General features: G+C 35.3%; 1 protein-coding gene across 4 annotated transcripts in view; it reads right to left on the bottom strand.

Moving 5' to 3' along the window:
• Positions 1–27,941, bottom strand: part of glsb (glutaminase b) — a 57,956-nt gene that overhangs the window by 6,302 nt on the left and 23,713 nt on the right. The window contains exons 7-15 of one of the 4 annotated variants that reach the window (XM_062431428.1): positions 27,505–27,563; positions 20,736–20,768; positions 20,290–20,348; positions 17,442–17,508; positions 16,312–16,362; positions 12,554–12,730; positions 10,393–10,528; positions 9,259–9,351; positions 593–7,501 (exon numbers count right to left, since the gene is read on the bottom strand). In XM_062431428.1, the coding sequence (XP_062287412.1) occupies positions 7,413–7,501; positions 9,259–9,351; positions 10,393–10,528; positions 12,554–12,730; positions 16,312–16,362; positions 17,442–17,508; positions 20,290–20,348; positions 20,736–20,768; positions 27,505–27,563 (764 nt within the window). In that variant the 3' untranslated portion in view covers positions 593–7,412. Of the gene's footprint in view, positions 1–592; positions 7,502–9,258; positions 9,352–10,392; positions 10,529–12,553; positions 12,731–16,311; positions 16,363–17,441; positions 17,509–20,289; positions 20,349–20,735; positions 20,769–27,504; positions 27,564–27,941 lie in introns of those variants that run through there. The other 3 variants (XM_062431427.1, XR_009927040.1, XM_062431426.1) reach the window with 3 other exon arrangements.

The following is a 27,941-nucleotide window of genomic DNA, read 5'->3' as shown; positions in this document are numbered from 1 at the left end:
AACGTATGTAAAATTGCCGCCTTCATCCAAAGCTCAGTTTGTAAAGTTATCAGCATTTTTGAGTAAAGAACGGGAAAAAGAAGAAGAGCTGACCAATCAGGATAGAGTAGGCTCATCAGGAGGAGGAGAGGGGGGGGGGCCTTTAAGAGACAGGAGCTAAAACGGCCTGTTAATAGACAGAGGCTGAACTGAGGAGCTGCATGAAGGACCAGTAGAAGATAAATAACGAGTTTTTAACTGGAAATCATGCAAAGATATTCCAGTAGAGACACAGAATATAAATATAGAGCTGGAAATATGCCTGATACATCTACTTTAAATCTGAGCTTTAAGAGGATATATACATACAGCTGCTATTTTTTTTTCACTGTTGAAGTGATGAAAGGAGTGAAGTGCAGGTAACCAGTGACAAGGTGGCAGAGAGACAGATGATGGATAACAGTGCTTTATTAGATTTTTATACAAGGGACACCAAAAGAAAAAAAATTAAATAAAAATCTTAACACCACTTTCGCTGTCATGTCTGCAGGTTCATCACAGCCAAAAAGAAACTGACATGTTTGCTCAGAGTTGTGAAGTGAAGCCAAATTTCTTTTTCTCTCTTTTTTTCTCCCTCCTCTGAGCAGACAGGACAGTTTATGGAGTTTATGGAGACATTACATACAGAATTACAACCATGTAGACCAAGAAAAAACATATAAAAACGTTTGATAGTCGTGATCTTGGAACTGTTTGGTTTCATCTGCTGTATTTTTTCTTTTAAACGTTTTTTTTTATGATGTAGATTTTCAGTTTTGTGTTTTTTCTTCTCTTTTTGTGCCGGATCTGCTCGTAAAACTGCATATAAATAAATAAATATATAACATCTGACCAAAAACATCAGAAAACCTTACAATTCCAAGTTCACTAAAAAATTGTAATGATGGTGAAAGGTTTCATTTCAATTTATATGCAATTTCTTTTTCATGTCACACAAAAGGATCAAATTTATGTCCCAAGACACAAATCAACATAAATAAAAGACATGTGGAAAAAGGTAATAAAAATCACCTTTTAAAAAAAAACAAAAAAACATACTGATTACATGGGATTGAAACACATTTATTTAAAATCATACAAAAATATGCATGCAAAGAGGGAGGATGAGAGTTCACAGAGAAAATAATGAACATTTACATACATGGTATGAGCCGTAAAAATCAAATGATTTCTGTGGAAACGTTGGTAACTGCATTCAAAAGCCCCTCCCTGTCTCCAGGTCAGTTATTCACCGTCATGCACAGTAACATCAGATCAGATAATCAATCCTGATTGGTTTCAATAAATCAGTCTCCAGTCAGTGATAGTCTGCTCCAGTCTCAAACAGGCACGGGATTTGGTTTATTTTAAAGATTTGTGCCCATTAAAATAAAAATAAAAATAAACAGGGAGGAAAATGAACCTGTAGCAGCAAATTGATAAAGATATAAAAGACCTGCACATTGTTAATAAATGAGACTGATTCACCCGACACACACTTTGAGGCGACCCACGTGACCGCCGACAATCACGGACAATGAGTCAGGAACGAGACCTGAGATGAGACACTGAAGAGCTACTCACGAAAAAAACGGATCACATCTGAGGGAAAACCAGTAAATGAGTCACGGCAGCAAATACTGGCTGAAAAAAAAAAACAACCTCTAAAAAAAAAAAACTATAATAATAATGAAGCAAACTTTATCATCAAGAGGGAATGATAAAGATTATATCGATGATTCTGAAAGTAAAGTTATAATCCTTAAGATTTCAGCTGCTGTCCGAGATCGGGCCGAGCAATATATCAATATATCGATATATCAATATACTGTACCAATATATCAATATCATGATATGAGACTAGATATCGTCTTAGATTTTGGATATCGTAATATCGTGATATGACTTAAGTGTCTTCTCCTGGTTTTTAAAAGCTACATTACAGTAAAATTATGTAATTTTATTAACTTTACCAAACTGTTCTTTACACACTTTGTCATTATATTCACATTACTGATGATTATCAAAAATCTCACTGTGTGCATATTTTGTGAAAGCACGGATAGTCATTTTATCCATATCACCCAGCCCTAGTCCCAGATGTTTAATGTTTCATCTATTCATGCTTGACTAATGTTTTTTATGTATCATATCCTGTCAATTTTATTCTGCTTTAATGGTGAATATTGTATTATGTGAAGCACTTTGTAACTTTGGTTTGAAAAGCTCTAGAAATAAAGTTAACCCTGAATGTCTTTTGGTTGTGGACTGTTGTGAACGTCACTTTGGACTTTTAGGAAACAGCAATCGACATTTTTTCCCCATTTTCTGGACCTCAAAACCAATTGATTGATCCCAAAAAATAACCATCAGACTCCTTGATAATGAGATTAAGATTTTGGGTTGATATGATGAAAATCTTAAGGATTATAACTTTTAAAACAAAACAAAAGTAAAGTTTCCACTAATACTAATATCAGTATTTTATAAGATGGTCCACTGCTAAAAACCTTCAGCAGAAAAAGTAACAAGATCCACAAAATGAAATCATTTAAAATAGCGGACAGCTCCGAGTCACGTTATTGCAAAAACACCGCAGGAAGGAAACGGCTTTCATTTCCGAGGACCACGAATGATATAAACAGAGGCTTTTGAATACTTGTTACCTCCACAAAACAATGACCAGAAACAGGAAAAAATAATCCCATGACTCCAAGAAAGAAAAGAAAAAAGAAAATCCTACTTCTCACAACATGACAGAGTAATAACAGGGTTTATATTAGCGGCTCTAGCAGCAGTCATGCTTTGAGCTCAAGTGAAAAACAGAACCCCTCGGACTCAGACAGACACCGAACATCACTTCATACAGTTTCAAACTAAACGGAGAGATGACACTTCACTCCAGTCACAGTTAGAGCGACATATCTAAGGCATCTGCTGACTTGACATTCATGTGCAAGTAATTTCTATTTCCAAGAAGAAGAAGAGGAAGAGGAAGAGGAGGAAATAATATAGTAAATTTCGGAACGTCTGAAGTGTAAATTCAACACACACATTCTGGTCTGGTCTCATGTACAGACACACACACCTAAAAAGCTATATACACCTGCTGCTATGTACATTCAGAAGTACAGTAAATCAGTGTGTGTGTGTGTGTGTGTGTGTGTGTGTTTAAATAAGTTAATATGCAACTTAACTAGAGTAACACTGAGAACTTTATAGAGACAATACTGTGTGTGTGTGTGTGTGTGTGTGTGTGTGTGTGTGTGTGTGTGTGTGTGTGTGTGTGTGTGTGTGTGTGTGTGTGTGTGTGTGTGTTTGCATACCGACACTGGAATCTCACAGTTTTTAACTACATTTCTGGATCAGTGGCTTCGAGGCATCTAACTCACGTTGATAATGTTTTAGTTTTTTTTGTTGTTTTTTTTCAAACCACCCTCTCAAGGCGAACTTTCCAAACACAGCTGAAATTAAACACATTCATAAATTTAAAACCTTTTTTCTGCTGCTAGAGTCGGAGCTGGGTATCAAATATGGAGGTTTTTTTTGTGGATACCCAAACAAAAGATACGTTTTTTAAATGTTAAATGTTGTAAAAACACACAAGCAGCCATATGAGAACTTTGCTCTAAAACTGGAATCTTAATCTCATCCTAAAGGTCCACTTACTCTCTTGCTTCGGGGCTTTCTACCACTGCAAAGAGATTGAGGGTATCAAATATGAATTTTTTTTGATAGATACATTTTACGGAAATAAAACTTAAGTGTAAAGAAGTTTTTTCTTTCACATTCAACTAAAAGACGTTTTCAAATGTTGTCTAAAACACAAGCAGCCGCATGAGAATGTCGTCTCATTAAAACAGTCTGAATCTCATCCTAAAGGTCCACTTACTCTCTTGTGTCCGGGGCTTTCGACCACATGATCCTGTCAAATTCAAAGCCGACACGGGCGAGAAGACCTCGAGGTTCTCTCAGAATAACAATGAGAAAAGTTTGAACGTCTACATTTCTCGTGGAGACTTTGAGTTTCGTCAATAAGGTCAAGAATGAAAAGTCAAACTGGTAAAATTTTGATGGAAAATTAGGGGCGGGAATCTGGAGGCACTTCATGATTTGATTTGATTCAGAGGACTATGATGTGATGATAAAATGATTATTGACACTTTAAAATGTTTCATTTCTTCACATGATTTATTTTAGTTTCAGTTCTTCATCCACTGAAGTTCAATATGGCAAATAACTAATTTGATGTTTGATACCCAGCTCTGCATCAGAATCTCAGATCAGAAGCTTTCAACACTTCGTCATCAATTCATTTCCTTTAAAATGTAGGAAGTTTCAGCAGAAAGAAAGCAGCTTAATTTGGACACAAAGGCCTCCTGTTTCAACACGAGCTCTGTGTGAACAACGCCGGTGGTTTTTGGATCGCAGCCTAGATAAACCCTGCGGTCACCCCTACGAGCTACGAGAGGAGGTTACATCAGTGAGCACACACCACCCTTCACCCTCAGCTGACGTCACACACGGTGCATTTATTAACCTGGACAAACACGGCAGGCACGACCAGCAGCACAAACACCTTCAGACTCTACAGCAGCAGCCGGTCCACCGAGTTCACCCAGACCCTGAACTGTCAAGTCTGGAGAGCTCGACGGTTCGTCCCATCTCTCCTGAGCCAAACTTTTATCAGCACCTACGTTAACCAATCATCATAATTAAAGCCCGACTGATACAGACACTTAATCTCATAATGATAATACTCATTTTACAACTTAAAAACAAACTTGTCAGTGCTCTCTCTCTTTCACAGAGACGCTGTTTCTAAATTGCTTCCAACATTTTTTTGGCATTTCTTTGCTTATCGGCCGACATACACGTCATCATGTAGTCCCTCCAGGATTGTTTTGTGATTATTGAAGCCATGTTGCAATTTTACAGCAGCTTTCTCTCAAAAATCACAATATAATTATATAATTTGTGATGTTTTAAGTGCTCTTTTTGGGGTAAAATTACAGGCAATTGTGAAAATAATGCGATTTTTTCCTCCTCCGTTATTATGACATGAAATGCAACAGTTGGTCCAAATCACAAGCAGTTTGTTGATTTGATAATTTCATGTGGAGAAGTTGCTGTAATTTAGCAAAATCACATTAATTATTGCGATTGCAGAAATTATAGTTTTCCTGGAGGGATTGTTTAATGCGGAGAAATTGCCGGAATTTTGCCAGAATATGGATTGTGATTTCCTGGAGGAACTAAACCATGATAAATCTGCATTATAAGCTAATATCGTCTAGCTGTAATCCGATTATTATAAAAAATAAAATGAGCCCAAACTGTGGTCCAGGTGCAAATAAAGACAGACTGAAGTCCAGTCAAGTGCAGTTCATCTTCTCTTAAGTCAACACAGTAGCTTTTTCTCGACTGAAGCTCAAGTCAATGTATTTTATATTCTTTCTGGCATTGAGGCAAATACAACGATGCTGTATTTTAAAAAAGGTTATTCAATGTACTGTTTGAAATAATCAGAGCACATATCAAAAGGTGCATTATGAGAGTGTTTTCAAACCTGTGCTGTTCAGTCGGGTTGAATCAGACTCTGGTAAAGCTGAAATAATCGATTAGAAGGTCAGAAAATTAATTATAATCTATTTTTCGACTGTCAGATGGGATTATTTTGTTGTCTTAAATGAAAATAAACTCAATATTTCGAGGGTTCTTGGACTCTTGCTCAAAATAAAACCACTTTTGAAGGGGTTAAGGTGTTTTTTTCCCTTTATTTCCTGACATTTTATAGACTTCTTGTATTTACTTTAGTTTTTTCCTGTTTGAATAGAAACAGAACCAAACGGAAAGCACATCAAGTTTACCAACTCATCCACTAATTGGGACCAAATGGAACAAACTATCTGATGTGACTATTCTTATTATTCTCATATGTGAAAATAAACTCAATATTTTGGGAGGTTTTGGACTCTTGCTCAAAATAAAAACAACACTTTTGAGTGTGTTAAGGTTTTTGTGAAACTGTGATGGCGTTTTCTTCTCTCTTTTTTTTTTTTAACATTTTATAGACTAAAAAGGTGAATCAATAATGAAAACAGCTGTTTAAGTGCCCAGTTCATCGTCTACTAATTGGGAACAGAGAAAACGAGCTACAGGTTTTGAAAGCACTCTCATTCTTAATAATCTCTTACAACGTGACTCCGATATCTGCGTTTATTCTAACAGACATCTTTAGGCAATCGTAACGTCTTTCAGAGTTTTAAAAACACTTACAGAAAGACAAGTACAGGTGCTCGTTTATCGTGCAGAGAGAAATATTCTGACTCTGAATATTGGGTAATTTTTTCCTTTCGATATCCAGCATGTAGATTATAAAAGCACAACACCTGAAAGAATAATTAAATTAATCCCTTCAATAATTCAGTTTCTCTCTCTTTTTCTTTGTTATATAAAGATGAGAAAGATAACAATATTCTCCTTTGACCCCAAAAAAATAAAATCAGTAATCAAACACATACCGTCACATACTGCCATTTTGATCATCCACTAATAATAATAATAATAGTAATAATACACCCAGCATCTGTATTATTATGCTAATATATAGCTAGAGTCTTAGGCCTCAGTGTGAGCTACAGTAAGCAATCATTCCTATACAAAAGTAGTCTGAGTGTTTTATTTTAATAGACTAAAGGCCGGCTGTACCGAAGCTCCACACATGCAAACACACTCATACACCTTTTTTTCATATTTTCTTTTTTCTATTTGAGTTAAAATAAAAACTGAATTTCAAATCAGCCCTTAGCGCCTTATCGGATAAATGTGTTAAGAGTTAAAATAATGAAATGAAATAAAATTAAAAAACATATTGCAATAATAAATGATAGTGAAATGGATACAAGAGCGCAACCTGTACACTGTACATCAGATCCTACGAACACACGCTAAGGCAACAGGAAGCAGGGGGGGGGGCGGGGCTAACGACTTAATTTGGAAATTCAAAGGAAAAAATAAAATGAAATAAAAAAATAAAATAATAAAGCAGTAACTCTTTTCCATCACAAATAAAAATAACACAAAAGAAAAAAAGAAGCTTCCCAGTCCGTCCACACAGTAACCGCTTCACAAGCAATAAATAATCCTCACATAATTTATGTATAAATATTCGAGGGTGCGGAGAGAGGGAGAGAGAGAGGAGAGAGGAGATAGAGGTGGTGTTGTTGTTGCAAGAGGAAGAGAAGAGGAAGAGGAGGAGACCAGGTGAGTAAGGAAGGGTCTTTTTTTTCTTTTTTCTTTTTTTTTTTAGTTAACTTATTTGTTTTTATAGTTTTCACTTGGCGACAGAGTCCATCCTATAGACTACAGTGGTGGAGCAGTCCTGGTGCGACTCAGTGGGCGACACCTTTTTCCACAGAGGGGCTTTCAGAGCTAGCTCTTGTTGGAGGCTCTCGTAATCCATCGGTCCGAAGCTGTTCTGCTGTTTCAATCGACACGGATAACAAATTAGTCTCGCTATTTCCTTGTGTGTGTGTGTGTGTGACAGTGTGTGTGTGTGTGTGTCTGTTAAAGCTTTTATCTAACATTTTTAAAAAAAACAATATAATAAAAATAGAGCCAAAATCAGTTCATTTTAAAAGCTGCAAGGATTAAATGATCATCAGAAAAGTTGAATTATTACTATTTTGATGATCGAATATTCGTTTTAATCTCTAAAATGTGGCTGGTTGCAGCTTCTTGAATTTAACCCTTCACATACTGTTCATATTCTGACTTATTAATCCTTAATGAAGAGTGTATTCTGTTTTTTTATGGGGGAAAAAATACATTCACAATCACTGTTTTATGGTCCAGGAGAAGATTTGATAGAATATGAAGAATAAGGCAACGTGTTTGAAGGCTGAATTTTGAATTTGTAAATAAAAAAAAGTTAAATTTCCCTTTACTAAAATGTGCATCAGCTGCACAAAAATAAAATAACAATGCATTTTATTTCCATTTTTATATATTCGGGGTCACATTAATCAAAGTCCACCCAGCAGAAATGTGTATTAGTGTTTTTACAGCTGTCAAATGAACAGTATGTAAAGGTTAAGGAGCCTCAATAGATTTCATAGATGACTACATCAATTGAATATATTTAGCTGCGTCTCAAATCTCTTACTTCTGTACTTAGGTTTAAATGTATGTAAAAAATGTTCTGTTCCTTCTTTTTTTGTGTGTTTTTATATAGTTTAGTTATTTATAATGATTAAATTCCCAGTGAAGCTTACTGTTTCCGTGCAGCGTTTATTGTTAAACTGTAAAATATCATGCCTCCATTACATACCATCACAAAAAATGTGTGTTTATGTACATATATGTTCTGTATAAATACGATTATCTGCCAATATATCGCTATCAGTATCTGCCCCAAATATCTAGTATCGGTCGGGCTCTAGTATTTACACTTTAATATTGTGATTGCATAAGTACGTTCACACTGAGTCTGAGTATCCGGATGGTTTCACTCAAAACAGTCAAATAATTCAGTGTGTAACTATGGACACTTCTCGCCCTCAATGGTCGCCATCTTGGCTCTGAGCAGAAGGGGAGGAACACTTTTCAAACAGGAAATGGTTGCCGAGGACGTTGTAACCCCGGTGAACAGCGCTGCATTATACAAATTTAAATTATAAATGTGTTTTTAGCATTAAGCAGCACTATACTGTTGCCACATATAAACCTATAGAAGGTTTATTAGGTTAATTTAGCAGTGCACTAACAGAAAATATGAGATTTGAGACTCAGCATTTGTGTCTGGCGTTTTAGCTGCAGCCCAAGTTCATTTAATTATTCATTTTAGAGGAAGAATAGTGTAAAAACTTAAATGAGGAGATTTTGGCTCTAGTTTGGTCAAATAAAGTTTAGCAGATGCACCAAAAGAATTTCAACAAAGCGTGAAGAACAAACATCTGCAGCGACCTCCACAAGAACATGAACAGAGACAGCGGAGAGACAGATGAAGGCGACATGATGATGATGATGATGGAGATTATGTAGATCATGTAGTTTTTTTTCACATGATTGTAATTACGGTTACGGAGCTCAGCAGCTGTTTAAAGTATCAGTGACCTCAGAGACGCCTGAAGTCAGTAGCAGCAGTTTTTCTGAGAGGAGTTGTGTTGTTTAGTGTGTTTGTTTGTGCAGTTTTTTTGTTTGTTTCTCTTCTCACAACAAGATGTTGTGCGTCCTTACCCGCTGGTCCCCTCCCTCCCTGCGAGGATCGTACTTCTTGGAGAAATGTCTCAAGTTGTCGTAGTTGTGGAAGTTGAAAAGTTCGACGAGGTCCTGAAATAAAAAAAGGAAAAGAAGTATTAAAGTTGACATTTTATGATGATTAAAAACCTGTTATTTCAGTGTTAAATAAGAAAAACGTTGAGACAAAAACTCATTTCATTAGTTAAATAAGAAAAAGATAAGAGCTCATTTCATTTATAAAAAAAGAAAGAAAATGTAATCTGATTACTGTGAATCTGAAATCAGTGTCCAGGTGATGAATAATAAAGCATCAATTAATTATCAAACCAGTTCAGTAACTATTAAACTAAATAAGCAAAGTGGAATTATTACCTTACACTATTGCACAGTTTTATTCATGAGGTATTCTCTCTTTATCGTTTAATTTATTTACTTATTTATTTATTGACTTATTATGAATTATGCCTGTTGTGTAGATGTTTTTATGATTTATTTTGTTCTCTTTCATGTATCTACGTGGCTGGACTGACAATAAAAAAAACATTGATCCTTGTTTATTCTTGTTTTAATACAAACACTTCTTTCCTTGAAGTCACAGAAATATAAAATAAAAAAAATAAATGAATGTATAAGTGAAGAAAAGAAAAGTACATAACAGAAAAACTAATCTGCAAGTATTTTGATAACTGAATAAATGTTTCTGTCATTTTTCTCAGCAAAAATGCCCAAATTTCACTGTCAAATGTGACTATTTGACGTTTCTCTTCCTCCTGGTTTAACACTGACAGAGTATGTCTGCATCGACACATTTGAATACTTTAAATATCATTTGAAATGCAAAATGTCCAAACCTCTTTTTTTTACTTAATGCTTGATAGCAAAAAGCCGTCATACTGTTAAATGTAAGTTCTCTTTTTCTACCCCTGCTATGTTAAAATACTAAGAATACTTTGACTCAGGGCATCTCCAGTCTTATACATCCTGACTCTGTATCTGCACATATCTTATTTTATTATGTCAGTTAATTGTTCAGGAACATTACATATTAATAAACATATTAATAAAGATGTCTGTAAATCTGAGTGTGTATTCTCTGCAGACTCTCAGTGATCTGCTCTCGTGTGTCGTCACCTACCAAGCAGAACTGGATCCCTCTGACCGAGTTGCCCAGTTTGTCCAGTGGAGGCGACCAGCACATGATGCCCATCACGTTGGGTACGACCAGCAGGATTCCTCCTGCTACTCCAGACTTGGCTGGCAGACCGACCTGCAGCGGAGAAAACAAACAGACGAGTTACGTAACGGGAGGATCAGCTGTGAGAGTATCTGCAGTGAGACGACACGCTGCAGTGAGACGAGGATGGAAATAGAATCAGAGAAGAAGAAGACGACTGAAATCATCTATCAGATCAGAGCGATTTGATTCTTTTTAGAGTTTCCTTTTAAAACATTTCCTCAGTTTTCATCTGGCATCAAGCTGCTGAATCTGACATATTTAAAATTAATTGAAAATAATCACATCATGAAACATTTAGCTTTTAAAAAAGGCCTTTATATAAATGTATTAGTTGATACCACTTTTTATTTCCAACATGTCTTATCTGTTTTATTACAACTGTTGATTTTATTATACTATTACTATTATTATTCATCTTATGGTGAGGGTATTACTTCTGTTTTATTTCAATTTTTAGATTTTAATGCCTGTTATTTAAATATTTTAACCATGTGAAGCACTTTATAACTTTATTTAAAAGTGATGTATAGATGAACTATATTATCATTATTATTAGAATACCCTGTTTTCCCCCCATAATCATATATTTCTTTATTATTATTATGCATTACAATAATGCAAACATTATCTTAGTATTGGCTGCATTGCTTTGTATGATATTCAGTTCAAAATAAGGCAAAATTTGAGTTTTCTGCACAAAAGTATTTCAGATGATCGGGATTAAATTATTATTACATATTATTGTCTTAACTCTGAATATTTCTACCACTCTTTTATTTTACATTGATAAATAAGTGAAAACTGAACTCTGAGTAACTCAAACCAAAAGTACACACGTGGACAAAGTAGAGTACACTCCTAATGTGGTTTATCATTAGAAACTAAATGGTCTGATGTACTTGTTCACACTTTCACACAGACGCTGCTTCTGTCTGCATTTTACTGCAATCAGGAAATGTCACCTCAATGCTGACAATGTGACAGGACTGAGGTTTGTCTCCTTTTCCTACATTCAAAGCACACAGAATATGTTTGTTTTAGGACTTAATCAGTTTTATAATGTAGATAAATCTCTTTAAACTGTAATCATAGTTGAGTTCGCTGAGCTGTAACGTTGTGTTTATTTGTCATCATGTTATCTGGTGCAGCTCAGAGGAAGACGATGTTACGATGCTCCGGTTTAACTGCCGTCCACATACAGCATGTTAAGTTGTTAGTTTGTGTATAAAGTCTTTAAAGTAGTTTTCTGTAAAGGTTAATCTCAAACTACTGGTTTACAACAGCAGATTGCACCTTTTAAATTCAGAGAATGTCTTTGTTTCTAGTAAATGGTTTACATGTAAATTACAACTTCACTCTGAAACATCTGTAATAAAACAATCAGCAGTGTAAACACAGATATCACGGCAGTATGTGGAGGATGATATTCTCTATAAAATGTCAGATTAATGAAAACTGCTGTCGTAATTTCCTCCAGCATGAGACCAACAGTCCTAAACACAAAGAAATTCAGCTTACAATTATATAAAAAACAGATAAAAGCAGCAAATCTCCACATTTGAGAAGCTGGAACCAGCAAATCTTTTTGGCATTTTTGCTTAAATTACTTACATGATTAGTTAAGTTATGAAAATAGTTGCCAATTCATTTTCTATTGATCAATTATTAACTAATCATTAAAGCTCCATCTGAATTGATTTTTAATCTACTTTAAATTGTCTAGTTTTATCATCAAATCTTTCAAGTTTTTATTTGTTCTCTTTTAAAATTTACAAATTCATGTAACTTGAATTTTTGAAAAGTTCATTTATTATTATTATCCGAATTATTATCCACATCGTTGTTGGGACTTCACAGATCAGATAACGGACATCATTTTGAGAATAACATCTTCAAGTAAACATCTTTATAACCTTTAAGAATAACTTTGAAGGATTAAATGATATTATATGAAGCTCAAATGCAAATATTAATGCAGAAACCTTTAAATCCTGAAAATATGAGACAAATCTTCCCCTGCAGTTATTTAACAGATGAGTCGTACATTAGACTTACGTGGAAAGCGAACTGTCCCGAGAAGTCGTACATGCCGCAGGAGTGCATGAGGCTCAGGGTGTTCCTCACCGCCTCGGGGTTCAGCACACGCTCACCCGTGATCGGGCAGATGCCGCCGTTAGCGAGCGTGGCGGCCATGACGCTGGCGCTCTCGCAGGTCACCTCGATGGAGCAGAGCTGCACAGAAAAATAACACATTTATATTTATATGTATGAATCATCTGTTACAACACACAGCGAGGAGGAACGTGTCTAATATCATCTCAAGATAAGATAAAGCTTTATTAGATCAGCTCAGAGGACAACGATGCAAAGAAATAGAAAGCGACTCAATTAAAAAAGAAAGAAAGATAAGAACAATAAGTAAGTAAACAAGCACCAATAGGAGACAATAGGAAATAAAAGCAGTAACAGTATGTACAGGAGGAAAATAAAGTAGAACTATGAATAAATGAAGAGAAACATGAAGCTCAGTGGATGATTTAGTATGAAAACAATTATGAGTTAAAGTCTTCAGTCAGCAGATCAAACACAGCTGATCTTCAAAAGGTTGTTTTTAAATCATGAGAAAACTCCTGAACTCAAGCTAGAAAGTGTGTTTGTGTTATTAAGACAACTGGCAACTGTGAGCTGAAGTATTAAACATTTTTAATATGGTGATTTGTATATATTGTTTTGTTTATTTCGGGTTTTTTTAAATATAAAAGTAAGTGCAGCTTTCTTTAATTATGCTCCAAAATGATGGAATAATCTTCCTAAAGCTGTAAAGGTGAGCAGATGTTGATGTGCACAGCGTACATCTGATTTAAGAAAAAGGGAATTAACATTTTTACATTATAAATTCACAATATAAATTATTCTTTGTGTTTTTACTTTTATATTTTCTATGTTTTGATCTGTTTAAAAAAAAAATGTTTTTCTTGCTTTTGCCTCATTGATTGTCTGAGATGTTTGGCTCTGTGAACATTTTTAAACAGCTGAAAACATATTTATTTAATTTGGCTTTTAATTAGTTTCATTTTAACTTATTTTTTCCCAATTGGTCTAATTTTATTATTTTATTTGTGTATTTGCTGTTGTTTTATTGTGTTGTGTTGCATTTATTCTCTCTCTGTTAAGCACTTTGAGATTCATGCTTCATCCTTTGAATAAAAGGTGCTCAATAAATAAAGTGTATTATATTATTATTATTATTATTATTATTATTACTTCTGTTTTAATATATTTAGAAACATAAAACGTACTTCATGTAAACGTCACCTCAGTTTAACCTGCTGAAGTGATATTAAAAATAAAAAAACAAATGTAAAATGATAAGAAAACATCCCTCAGATTCAGATACAGACACATAGACGGACTTTATCGACTTTAACTGGGGAAAATTTGTTTCCATGGAGATAAATGTGAACAGGATGTACGCTCACATGAAAACAGACTTGTGTTCTTCAGCAGAGCGGACACATATTCTACTGTAACACGACTTATTTCCATTTTAGTGTCCTGTATCTACGACTGGATGACAGTAGAGAGATAAACGGTGTTGAAGGCAGAGGTGATGTTTGACAGCATTCATCAAGTTTAAATGTTGTATCGAATCTTATAAAGTTCGACATTTGCAGCTAATTAACGTCTCAAATGACTTAAAGATTTCCCATCGTCTTTTATTGGCTGAGAAGGCAGACGTTTAGTTTTTAATGGCAGCCTAATTAATTAAAACTAGATGAGCAGAATAGAAAAGCTTCTTACTCCAAATACTGAAGGTCCTGATTCAACTAAAGAGCTGATTAGATTCAAGTATTGATCTGATGTTAATTAAAGTTTAACAGCGAATCATTTCTCTGTGAAACTACAGAAACATCGAGTCTCCTGACGGTCCAACAGTCGTTTTACAGACTGAAGCGTCTTCTCAGTGACAAACCTTCGTTGTGTGAATACAGACAGCAGCTGCACGGAGAACAGACTGACGCTTCATTTTTAGCCGTCAGGGAATTAACATTAATTGACTACAGAGGTCTTATTTTAAACCAGAGAGAGAGAGGGAGAGAGAGAGAGAGAGAGAGAGAGAGAGAGAGAGAGAGAGAGAGAGAGAGAGAGAGAGAGAGAGAGAGAGAGAGAGAGAGAGAGAGAGAGAGAGAGAGAGAGAGAGAGAGAGAGAGAGAGAGACTGCTGGCTAAAAATAAGAAGTTGCTACCTTTTGTCCGTTTAATGTCTAGTTCTTAGTCAAGTTTTTATTAAACTGTATCTATAAAGAACTTAAAACATGTACCTTTACCACAAAGCTTTTAGTTAATCTGTTTTAAACTTGTTTTTATTTTATTTAATTTAGTAAAATCTACATTATTTAACTTTTATCTCTTCTTATTTGTTTTGTCTTTGTCTTGTTTGCTCTCTTTTTAACCTCATTTTAGCCTAAGTTTAACTTTTACTAAACTTTTTCTCCTATTAGATTCTTCTATCCTCGAAGATTTTTTAGCGTTCAACCAAAACAAATCTGTGTATTTTCCTGAATCAGGGATTGGTGTTGCTATCGTGGCTCGTTTTGGGTTTTTTGGAGGACTGATGATGATTTTGAGACAAGTAGTTCTTTGTGGAGACGGACAGCGTGGTGAGAAAGCAGAGGGAGCAGTGGAGGAGTGTTGGTTGAATTATGCTTTTGTAGAGCAGAGACAGAGAGAGCTTTGAGTTTGTGGAGGACAATGATGACGAGTCTTTGCTGGAAGTGTTTATGTGTGTGTGTCGAAACTGAGTTTACTGGCTGTGGTCTCTTCATTATCATCATCATCATCATCAAAATATTTAAAATGAGGGAATAAGTGTTGGAGGGATGGTGTTCATCCCTCCAGAAGAGCGACACCATACAAAGACAAAAAAGTGAAAATTAACCACCTACACACACTGAACTGACTTTAATGTGACTTTATTTTGAGCCAACAATAAGTTTCATCTTCAGCTTCTTCAGGTTCGCTCAGTAAAAATTACACGAGTGTGATAAATGCACACAATCACACAATCAGTGGTAGGCATTGCTTTTCTTTTAGAATCATGTTTGGCCTTTAACAATAGGCTTTTGTATTGTGGCTTTTTTTATTGATCTGTTTATTGTCTGTTTGGTACTGACCTGAGCAAAATGAATTTCCCTTTACAGACAATAAAGCATATCTATCGATCTATCTATCGATCTATCTGATTACATTTAGGTCCAATTACAAACAAAGATCTTCTTTTATGAAGTTTATATTTATTTATGTGTATATGGTGTATTAGATTATTGATGTTGTGTCCTTTGTGATATGTTCAATATGTTTATCTTTAATTGTGATGGTCTGTCATTTGACCTAAATCTATTTTTGTCACATCTGTGTGAGCTCGTGTATAATTTTTGCCAAGTGAACCTGAAGCGCATTGTTTGCTCAAAATAAAGTCACAGGAAAATCGGTTCAGAGTGCAGCGATGGTGGTTCATCTTCACTTTACGCTTATTCCTGCGATCGACTGGCTCCTGATCGAAAACAGCGGCTGTGCACAAAAGATATATGTTTTGTTTTTGTTTTTTAAGTCGTCACCCATCTGTATATAGTTTATAAACTGAAGAAAAACTAAATGGAAACCTGAGAGAGTGACACAGAATAAAGAAAGATATGTTGCAGAAACAGGATGTGATTAATAGCGGAAGGAGATAGCAAAGAAAGTCATATATCGTTATTTAAAATGAGTAAGAGTTGAAAACTGATACTGGAAAAAAAAAAAAGCTGTACTTACTTGAAAGTAGAAGTCCAGTACAGACGTCATATCTGTGCCTTCTGGGAAACACTGCGGAGGAAAAATCAGAGTTTCAGACAAAAGAAACATTTATCTACAACTCTGTATTTTATCTTTATTTCATTGATTTATCTGCTGTTAGTTTTACTGTTTTATGGTTGCCTTGAATCTCAGTTCAATGCTATATAAATAAAGTTGTTATCATTATTGTTATAACTACGATGCTGCAGCATTTCCAGATAAAAAGCTGAATGTGTTTTACTGTTAAAGAGACGGATGATACACATCCTGGAAGCAGACGTCTTATTCCCAGCAGAGCCTCAGAGTATAAATATAGACCTGGAAGTGTTCATGATACGTTCCCTCTAAGATCAGACTGCCTTGGTGAAGTATAAGCAGCTCTAATAAAAGGCAATAATAATAATAATCATAATAATAGTATAGCACCTTTCATACAAGAAATGCAGCTACAAAATAGATTACATTTACACCAAGTATTTAATATTAAATAGGATGTAAAAGGAACATAAGGCGATTTAAAAAACTATTATAAGTGTTAATATGTCTAATTGTCATCTTCACACTGATGCACAACTGCAATTCTTTTAAAATGTATTTATTCTATGTTTCAGCTACTTTTACTGTGCAGTTTTTTTTACTATTTTCCTTTTATTACTATTTTTATTTTCCATCTTATATTAGACATTTTGTTTTGTTCTTTTTTTAAACATTGCTTCATGCTTCTTTTATTACCTTTTAATGTGAAGCACTGTTGTTGTATGTAATGTTTTTCAAGTGAAGCACTTTAAGCTGCATTTCTTGTATGAAAGGTGCTTTACAATCACATTTATTATTATTATTAATTCATATATGATTAATAAAATAACTGATCAAGCCTCCAGCAGTAAGTTAGTCGTATTTATATGTGCCTTTAAACTTTATTTTTGCTCTTTCCATATGTTAAAGATGAGGAGTTAAAATTGATTAATACTGATTATGCACTTTGCTTTGCAGGCTTGATGACTCAATGCAACAAAGCTGCTTTTCCCAGTTACTGTTCTTAGTTATTGTTGTGAAGCTTTTCACAGTCAGAAAACAAAGTCAGCATCGTGACTCAAACAAGGTCAAACCTTTTTTTCTTTCAGGTAGTAACCGATGGCAAAGTTCCTGTCTCCTGACTCACGCTCCGACTGGAATCTGTCACACAAAGAGAGAGCAGAGCAACTCCCCATTACACAGAGGAAGGAAATGTTTGCACTGTGTGTGTGTGTGTGTGTGTGTGTGTGTGTGTGTGTGTGTGTGTGTGTGTGTGTGTGTGTGTGAGGAATGCATCCACCCCACCCCTGTGTGTGTGTGTACAGTACAACCAGCAGCTATCTCTCTCTCTCTCTCTCTTCGTCATGTGATGATTCTGCAACATGAAGCCGCGGCGCTCGTTCTTTTTCCAGAAACATTGCTTGCGTGTAACGTCGTCTCAGATCATGTGAACATGCAAATGACCTTTACAGCACAGACGCCTCATATAATCCTCTTATATAAATAAATAAATAAATAAATAAAGTCAATCCAGCTCAATTAAACTAATTACTGGAATAAATCCACAAGCTTTGAATAAATATGCTGCTGCCCTTTTTTTAATGTCTTATTATATTCTTAATTGTTCCTTTTTGGTGACCAGTAATGTGTTACAGTAATCTACACACATTATTTTAATGGGATTATTTTTCCAGTTAGATAAAACCATCCTAACTGAGGTCACGACCGGCCGCATTGTTCATGTTCTCTTTGATTTTTTCCCCCCTTCATGTCACAAACTGTGTGAAACAGTAGGGAACACTTGGCCTTCATGCAGTAACTTGAACCAAGCACAGAAGTAGTCTTTAAAGTTCTGGCTTTATATAATGTAGGGCAGCAAATAATGATTTTTTTATAATCAATTAATATATGCATTATTTTCTCAATTCATCGATTAGTTGTTGGGTCTAAAAAATGTCAGAAAATTGTGAAAAATGTTTTGTTTTGTCCTGACCAACAACTAAAGTATTATTTTACTATCATAAAAATATCATAGAGGAAAAAACAGAAAATGTTCATATTTAAAAAGCTGGCAGCAGACTTTGGGTATTTTTCCATCTCAAATGAATCAATTATCTAAACAGCAGCTCTAACAAATTAAAAACAGCAGATAACACGTGTGATCTTTAGCATCTGATGGTTTGTCGTGTGCATCATTTAGATGTTTTCAAATGCAAAATATGCAAGCTGAGCAGGTTGAGGCTGAACTTTTAACCTCTTTATAATCTATGAACAGGTAAATATCAGGTTTGGCAGCATAACATGTTCAACTGGAGCGGAAACTGTTATTTATGGTCATTAAAGCCAAATAAAGGCACACAGGTGTTTCTCATCTATCTGATTAAAGCTGTTGTTATGGTGCAGTTAGACCTGGTTTCACCTCCCAGTTTATTGTCTTTGTGGAACAATAAGAGTTTAATTTAACTTGAAAATCTTGTTTTTCTCCAGTCAGTTTGACAGAGAAGATGCTACTGATCTCTCTCTCTGTCTCTCTCTTATTCAGTTAATATTGTTTGCTCTTCTTTTATAAATTGCACAACAAAGTAATTCGAGCAGCAGAGAGGGAGATAAATGTTTGACTGCAATGACTAAAAGAACAGTGACAGATTAATGCCAGTCAAAGCACTATTGCTCAAAGAAGAGTAGGTTCAGGCTCAGGGAGAAGTTCAAACAGATAAACACCTGAAACTATGAACACCTGAGGTAATTTGGAGATAATGGGGAGCAGCTTCTTCACTAATCTGTGTTATTATGATCCTAAAATAGCAGCAATAATGACTCCGCAGCATTTGGACAGCTGAACATCCTCTTTCATCCTATTCGGTGCCTGTATTTTAGTGTCATTGTGTAATTTCAACCTGAGCAGAGATCAGTGTAGAGAATCTTATCTCATCTTACAAGTGTCTGCAGTGAAAATACAACACCGCTGTAACAGATATGTAGTCCACTCTCACTTACTTTCTACGTGTTGTTACATCCAGACGTTTGTTTTGTTTTGTTCCACAGACTCGTGTTTCAGTCTGCCTCTCTGACACAAATCACTGCATTAATTAAAATCTGACTAAAGACGCTGCTGTGAGACTGGACAGCGGCCAAAGACGCAGCATGCTTCAAAGTTTCATCCCACAGAGAGCCGTGCATCAGCTTTTCTCTCCTATGTGGATAACTGACAGAAATTTTAACTATTCTGACATTTTTTAAGCAACAATGCCAAAAATGTACTGTTTTCTGGTCCTCAAATGTGACAGTGTAATATTTTTCTTTGTGATACATGAAATTAAATTTTAAAATCTTTGGGTTTTGGACTGTTGGTCGGACAAAACGAGACATTTAAAGACATCATCTGCAACAATTAATCGATTAATCAAATATTCTGAGCTACTTTAATAATCGATTAATCTTTTTTAGCCATTTCTTAAGTAAGAAAATCCCCCAACGTTGCGGTTTTCAGCTCCTTAAATATATTGACTTAACACTTTTCTTTGTCATACATGAAATTCAATTTGACATCTTTGGGTTTTGGGCTGTTGGTCGGACAAAACGAGACATCAGAAGACGTCACTTTTGACTTATAGGAAATTGTAAGTCTTTTTTTTTTTTTTTTACTATTTTCTGACTCAAATAATCAAATATACTGAACCCTTTTGATAATTGATTAATCTTTTAGTAATTTTTCAAATAAAAATATCCCCAAAATTTGCTGTTTTCAGCTCCTTAAATATGACAATTTCATATTTTTCTTTGTCATACATGAAATTAAATAAAATGAAAACTGAAATTAAACATCTTTGGATTTTGGGCTGTTGGTCAATGAATTGAAAAAAATCATCACCTGAGTAATAATGAAAATAATTAATGCAGAATAAAAGAAGAGATGTAGAAACTTTAACAGCCTAGACTTACGTTGCATTGCTGAAACCAACATACTCTTGTCCCGCCATCTTTTTCAGGAAGTTCATGACCTGGAAGTAAAGCAAACGGGAATAATGATGAAATATGACAAACAGGAACTCATATGTATAAACTATATAAACTATAAATGGTTGGTTGCATTTAAGCTTTTAAATATTCTACATTAATCCCACAAGTTTTCTGGTTAGCTTTACTCTAATTTGACTAAACAAATGCATCTATTTTACTATTCAAACCTCTACTTTTCCTAATTTGACTATATTCTGTGAGCTTATAGTAAGTAACTGGGACACATACTTATTTATCTTTATTATGCTCTCAAAAGGGAAAAAGAGACTAAAAAGACAAGATATAGACTAAAGAATAACATAATAAACAGAGACATAGCTCAAAAGATGAAACCTAAAGTTAACCCAGATCTGGCTTCTCATACTTACATAGTCAAATTTCTCTGCGTTGCCCGCACCTTGCTGAGGAAAGAGAAGAAGAAGAAGACGCATTTAGTACAGTTCATTCACCAAAAGTCTGATGCAGAGAAGAAGAAGAAAAAGAAGAAACAGCATCATATATATATTTAAAAAAAAAAAGATAACACTACTGCTGTCATATTAAAACACTACAGAATTAGCAGATGTCAATACATTTTATACAAAAGTAGATACAAAAATATTAATAAGATTGGTTTTATTGGCAAATAGGTTACAAAGAAGGGGAGTATTTTGGAGTTAAAAAAGGGGAGATTTAGTAGACATGTGCGTTACCAGAGTTTAATCAGTTAAATAAAAAAACATGTCTCACTTATTTAGAGTATTGGGTTCAATTTTATTAAAAGACTAAAAGTTTTTAAAAAGCTGTTTGCCCTGACTGTGTGTTTGTGTTTATATAAAGTACGACTGCACAGAGATAGAGGTATACAGGTGAGTTTGTATTATGGCTTACCATAATGCAGGTGTGTGTACGAGTGTGTGTGTGTGTGTGTGTGTGCATGTGTGTGTGTTTTAAAGATGTGTGTTTACATGTGTCATCTGTGCAGAGAGCCACCGAGCAGCCGAAACAAGAGGGAGGGAGGTAAATAAAGGCTTCTAAACGTGTATGTAATGTATATTTATTAAAGTCACAATCCCTATTCCCACAAAGAAAACACAGCAAATAGATAAAATAATAGAAAATATAGACACACATGCACATTTATAGTGCTATAGCATTTGTTATAAAGTCAATTTATTGTACTATATGTATGTTTTTTTGTATGATGACTGACATTTTTTTACATTTCTACACTTAACTGTGCAGAAGAGGTAAAAGAAATATGTATAAGTGACACTGATGGAAGTGTTAAAGAGTCACTAAAATGGGGGGTTTCTACAGGGGCTGATTGGAGGAGAGAAAGAGAAGAGGGGGAGAAAGAAGAAGAGGAAGAGAAGAGGAGCGGAGAGAGAGGGGGGGGAAGGTCATGGGATTTAGGAGAGTGCGAGGAGATAGATATGGAAAAGGAAGAAAAAATTACCAACGTCATTTGACCTGCAGCAGCAGTCATTATTTCCCACAGTTCCTAAGTCTGGAAAATATGCAACATACAAAAACAGCAACAATATGTAGCCTTTCAAGCACCATGTAACAACAGTTGTTTGTTTGGGGGAGGGGGGTGTATATATATCGCCACGGGCAACCATCCCTCCCACCACCACCACCCTTTCCCCGAAAGTTGACTGGGCAACCTGACCGACGGAGGGGGGAGGGGGGGGCTTCAATTATGTAAAAATAAAAACACACACACATTGGAGACACTGATGACGATGGCGACACAAACATTACTGTCTCTGCAAGATGTGAGTTGAAGCATTTCTAGAGTGAAACTAATGCAGTTTAATGGGCTGATTTGATACGTTCGCTGTATGATTAACCAACGTTTAACTCTACATATGTTACAGTTTATAAAGTCGGCCATCTGTCTGCATAAATCACTCAGTAAAGTAGTGAGTAACCTGTTTGACTGGACTGCAGCGAGCACACAGGTGGAGCTCAGCTAATATAAAAAGGCTCCTGTGCTGTATTTTCTGCTTCGTCTTAGATTGATCTGCTCGCAATGTTTTAAAGAAATACCTCCACATTTTGGGACTTGATCGAAGACTTTTGAGGAGAAGATAGATATCAATCATGTAATGTGCGTCAAGTATACTCCATCAGAAATGAAGCTTTATTCCACAAAAAAAAAAGGTGAATTTCCTCCTCTGTCACTTCTGCTTTTTCTACACTGTCAAAAACCCCTTCATTCATTCATCGTATCTGACTAATGATCTCTGTCGTTCTTTAAAGATTGTCCTCCTCCCATCACCGCCATTACTATTCAAAACGTTTCCATCAACAACCTGCTGGCTTCGCTCGACCAGCAGCACCAGTATCGACCACTTTCCTATCTTTTATATGCATCTAAATTGAGCTCTTCTTATTGAAATGCTTGTTGACTAGCTTTAAAACCTCCCCGACACCTTTCTGACGTCATAATTGAATTTGCATTTGAATTGAGTTGTGTAACTTTCCGAAACTGTTTAACTTCTCTCTTGAGCTCTTGTGTGTTTGAAAACAACATCAGTAAAGCTTTCCAGTCTGAAAATATGTGTTGTTATGTGCTCTCCTTCCTCTTTATGACGACAAGTGTTTCACTCTTCAGCGCCTTTATAAAAACACTTTTGCCTTAATAAAGCAAATTAGTAAGTTAGTTAGTTGTAGCGTAAGCCGGCCATTAGCAACAATTAGCATGAAACGTTAAAGCAGCCGGTCTGAATTTATCCAAACTGCAAATATCTAATTTTTATGAATATTTCACAAACAAATCACTTGTCACACTGATCTGAAACTTCTGTAAGACCTTAATTTAAATGCTGAAAGATGCTAAAATGCATTAAGTGACTCCTTTCACATTATATCTGATTTATTATTGATATGAAATATATAGATTATTGCAGCATTAATGCACCGATAGAAGACTGATACCGATCTTCTCATCTTGCTTTCATAGAAATTTTCCCAAACTGTTGAATTATTCCTTTAAGAAGCAAACTTATTGTCAACTTAACACAATTTACTCTTAATCTTCTTCATTTTTTCTATTTCTTTTCAGCTAATATACACAAAGTAATTTGATCCAAAGGCCAGAAACAACAACACTGACCAGTATCAGCTGTAGCAGTTACGAGACAACAGAAACAGAAACAGTGTCAAGTGTCAATAAACTTTTCTGTTTTGTACATAATGAAATAACAACAGTTGGCTTCTTAACATCGCCGGTGACAAAAACACAGATCCTAACGCTGCTAAGACGAACCAGATCAAGACAGATTTTAATACTGGTGACTAAAAAAATCAGATTTATTAGAGATGTTTTAATCTATTATAGTGCAACATTTAGACTATAAGAGTTATAATACAAAAAGTAATCATGACTTTTTAACCCTACTGTTGTTCGTATTGTTTATAAAGCATTAGGTATTCTGTGTTAGACCTTTCATTTAAATGAAATTATACGTCATTTTTGAGTTAACGCCAACAGGAGGGTCAAAATAATCCATAATTTCTACTTTTTTATTTTTTATTTAACCTAAAAATTAGGTATAATGTCATTTAAACAAGGCCTATTGTCCATAATTTCCAAACATAAGCGTAAAACCTGCAGTAATAAATTGGAATAAAGTTGACTAAAGCAGAGCTGGATGTTAATTTATAGCGTTATGTTTTATAAACAGTCAAACCAGACCTAGTTATCAATACATTTTAATGAAAACTATAAGAATAAAAAGAATAATATGTCTGCAAACTGTTACAATGGTCCTTTAACTGATTATGCATTAATTACTGAGCAGCTGTGGGGAAAGGTGACCTGTAGTACTTTGCTTAAAAATTTACTTTTGGTGAAAGCACGTTCAAAAACAAACCACTGTTAACGTTTTACTGTCATAGTTATGTTGCTATGTTGGTTTTAAATACTCAATTAAAAAGGCACATTTTACATATTTAGGCCTTTGCTGTTATTTAGAGTTTACAACCACTTGATCCACTTCCTTTCTGTCAATTCTTTCATTATTTCTATTCTCACTCTTTGATCAAGAAGTTTATAGGTCTATATTTGCGGGGTGATTAATGCACAAGAAGCACAGGTGGAGCTAAAAATAAATACATTTTTAAACAATGAGATGGGATATTTTTGACAAACATGCATACACATGAGTCCCAGACCCTGAGAGTTGTGACGGAGCTACTCTGTCGGGTGGGAGCTGCCTGCAAGAAGTCCAAAATTTAAAATAATAATAAAATCATCATCATAAAGCAGGCCACGTGCTTCAGCATGCCTCTGCAAACATACAGCGACCACGTCTACATGCACAAAATATTAAGGTTCGTTTTTTGCCTTTATTCCAAAAAAAGGACAATATTCCTGCAAAGTTGTTTCAATGCATAAGGATTAATAATATTCCTTTTTAGGTGCAGAAGGTTTTCAGGGTTTCCTTCTGCTCCAGTGGGAACGGGAATCACAAGATCTTAAACAAACTCTGTTCTTTTAAATCGTGGCTGACGTTTGCCAGACACTGAGACACAAACTGAGGTAAATTTTACTTTGTTATTTCCTGTTTTGACAGTTTTTATGGCTCCACATATCTGCAACAAACTCCCAGAAGACCTCATGTCTGCTCCAACATCTCACACTGCACTGTAACTATTTATTCTACTATCTTATCCTGTTATAGCTTAATTGTATTTCCAATGTAACCCTTTAAACTATATTTAAATGTCTTTTATTTTGCCATGTGTTGCTTTTATATCCTGTCTTGTAATGTAAAGCACTTTGAATTGCCTTATTGTTGAAATGTGCATACAAATAAACTTGCCTTGTCTTTTGTGTAATGAGCTGCTGCCTGATATTTAAGTGATTTTCATATGACTGATATTATAAATGTTTAGTTACAGGCACATCCAGGTAACTCAGGTTGTCTTATGATGTTTCCTACACTGCTGAGTCCTCACCATCAGTCTGTGGCTGCATGTCAGGACAATAATAACCAATCCCCTCTGTCTTCATCATCCTGAAGAAGGTGCGGTCTGTTTTTTTTTTCCAGCCCGCCCTGAACAGCTCTCCACTCTGCTCTCATTCCTCTCCTCTGTCTGACTTCCTGCTTTCCAGCATGTGTCCTGTGTTCCTGCGCAGGGTCGTTGTTACACAACCATCGCGCCATGCTTGTCTCTATCTCAGCCTCGCAAACCTTGTTGGCTGGTTAGTTACGTAAACAGAGAAAAGGCAAACTGACCCCAAATATGCCGTTTATATGTCCAAATAATGCTCTTAAAACCTGAATAATATCAGCACATTTTACATGTTTTAACTGGAAAATGACCCGTATTAAATTGGGAATATTGTCATATTTGGAATAATAGTGGAATATTAATGTGCATGTAAACGTCAGTCAGTTTAATTACTGTGTAAAGACTTTAATTACATTCCCTGTCTAGATTTCTTCTTCTCAAAGTCAAATAAACACTATAATAATGATAATATTAAAATCACAGCTCCGAGCTTTTTTTAATAGCTTTTAGAGCACAGTGTGTCTTACAACATCAGGGAGAAAGCAGCAAAGATCAAGCACATCATTAGTCAAAGTCTAAAGTGCTTGGGGCAATAGTTTGACATAACTGAAAAGGTCAAATACCAGTCTCTGAAGTTGAGGGAGAAAGTGTGTGGAGATTACTAGAAAATGTGTCAAAACTCTGTAATCTAAAAAAGAAATCTACAATACAGTCTTAACCCTTACATTCTGTTCAGGGTCAAATTTGACCTATTTTTACATTGAAGAGCTGTAAAAACACCTTATACACATTTATTTTAGCCAGACTTTTCCTATTGTGACACACAGTTTACACAAATGGAAATAAAATGCATCTTTTTTAAATGTTTGTGCAACTGATACACATTTTTATATATGCAAATGTACAAATTTAACATGTGTTTATTTAAATAAATCCAAAAATCACTATTCAAACATGTTGCATTCTTTATGTTTCTATAAAATAGTGATTATGAATGATTGTTTTCCCCATAAATAAATACAATAAACTCTCTTTTGCTCTCTGACAGCTTCATTAAGGATTAATCAAACATTTATTAATGACTGACGGGGGAATTTATGAATGTGAATTAGTGTAGAGACTAGTTATGAGTCAGGATATGAACAGTATGTAAAGGGTTAAACCTGTATGAAGCAATAGAGCTCATGTGTAAATGTTAATAATTCACTTCCTTCACTAATAATCTAAAGAGACTCTGGGAGAGTTTAAATACTTACAACTTAAATATGTTAGTGATTATTAATAGGTGTAAAGCTTTAAAGCTGTAAAGTTAAAAAAATAAATAAATAAATGGGAGCACTGCCAATGTGAAAGCTGCTATTTAAGCTAATCTAATGTTTCCTTTTATTACGGCTGAACCTGAGAGGAGCATTACCGGCGGTGGCTCATTCGGGCTCGATTAGTTTCTGTGACTATCTGTTCAAACTGACATCAAACTCAAGATGTTGGCATCATTATCCGACCTATCTCTCCTCATCTTCACCTGCACCTGCGTTTGACTAGCTCCTCGTCCGGGTTATTTTCGGCGGCGGACGATAACGGCGTGTGAGCTGCTGCTGCGGCTGCTGCTGCTGCTGCTGCGGTGGCGACGGCCGCTAAGTTCCCCTCAGGAAGGATTAGCACAAATCTTAAAATCACCACAACAAGACAAGACACATGGCAGCGGACTGAGGTAGTGACCTAGAAACTCTTCAAGCTGAGTCAAGAGTCGTGAATATATCTGAGGGCGGCACACTAGACTCTGTTGAATATGTGACAACAACAACACAAAATATGTAAAATACAGAGTTTTGGTAAAAATAGACGTGTGGATAAGGGTGTAAATTCAGTCAAATATTGCATTATTGTGAGTCTTGAGTGGGTTTCATTATTGTTTAAAGAACAATATGTTAATTAGGCTCTTATTAAAACAATCAAATCTTATCTGGTATCAATATTTATGTTCTTATCTACTTGATAAATAAAGCAGGTCAAGTGATACCCACCACCATATAAAGGAAACGTTCTATTTAGAGTAGAAAATGACACACACTTTAAAAGAAAAAAAGAAAAAAGAAAGAAAGAAAGAAAAGACTGTGTGACTGCTTTTACCTTTATCAGTGAAGTACAAACAATAGCGCCGGCGTTCACCATGGGGTTGTGAGGCTTATCTGCAGAACAACGACAGGAGCAAAGTGTAAATGTTGAGCCACGTATCTTTGAAGTGTGAGAGCTCAGTCTATAAACGAATCAAACAATGAGTTAAAATCATATCAAATATAAATACAGAGCACAAACACACACACAGAGTCAAGATACTGCAGATAAACAGACAGAAAACAGAAGCAGGATGTTCACGTATTTCACTTTTAAAATCCTGCTCGACAGGAACTTTTAAATTTTTCTTTACACGTTGTTTTGGTAGCCGAGTGGTTACCAGCCACATGAACGCAGCGTCCCTGGTTCGACTCCGGGCAAATGACCTTTGCTGCAGGTCATTCCCGTCTCTCTGTACTTTCAAATAAAGGCAAAAAATGCCCAAAATTAAA

The sequence above is a fragment of the Scomber scombrus genome, chromosome 13 (assembly GCF_963691925.1).
Source record: "Scomber scombrus chromosome 13, fScoSco1.1, whole genome shotgun sequence".
Classification (NCBI taxonomy): domain Eukaryota; kingdom Metazoa; phylum Chordata; class Actinopteri; order Scombriformes; family Scombridae; genus Scomber; species Scomber scombrus.
This window is presented reverse-complemented; position numbering and strand designations above follow the sequence as displayed.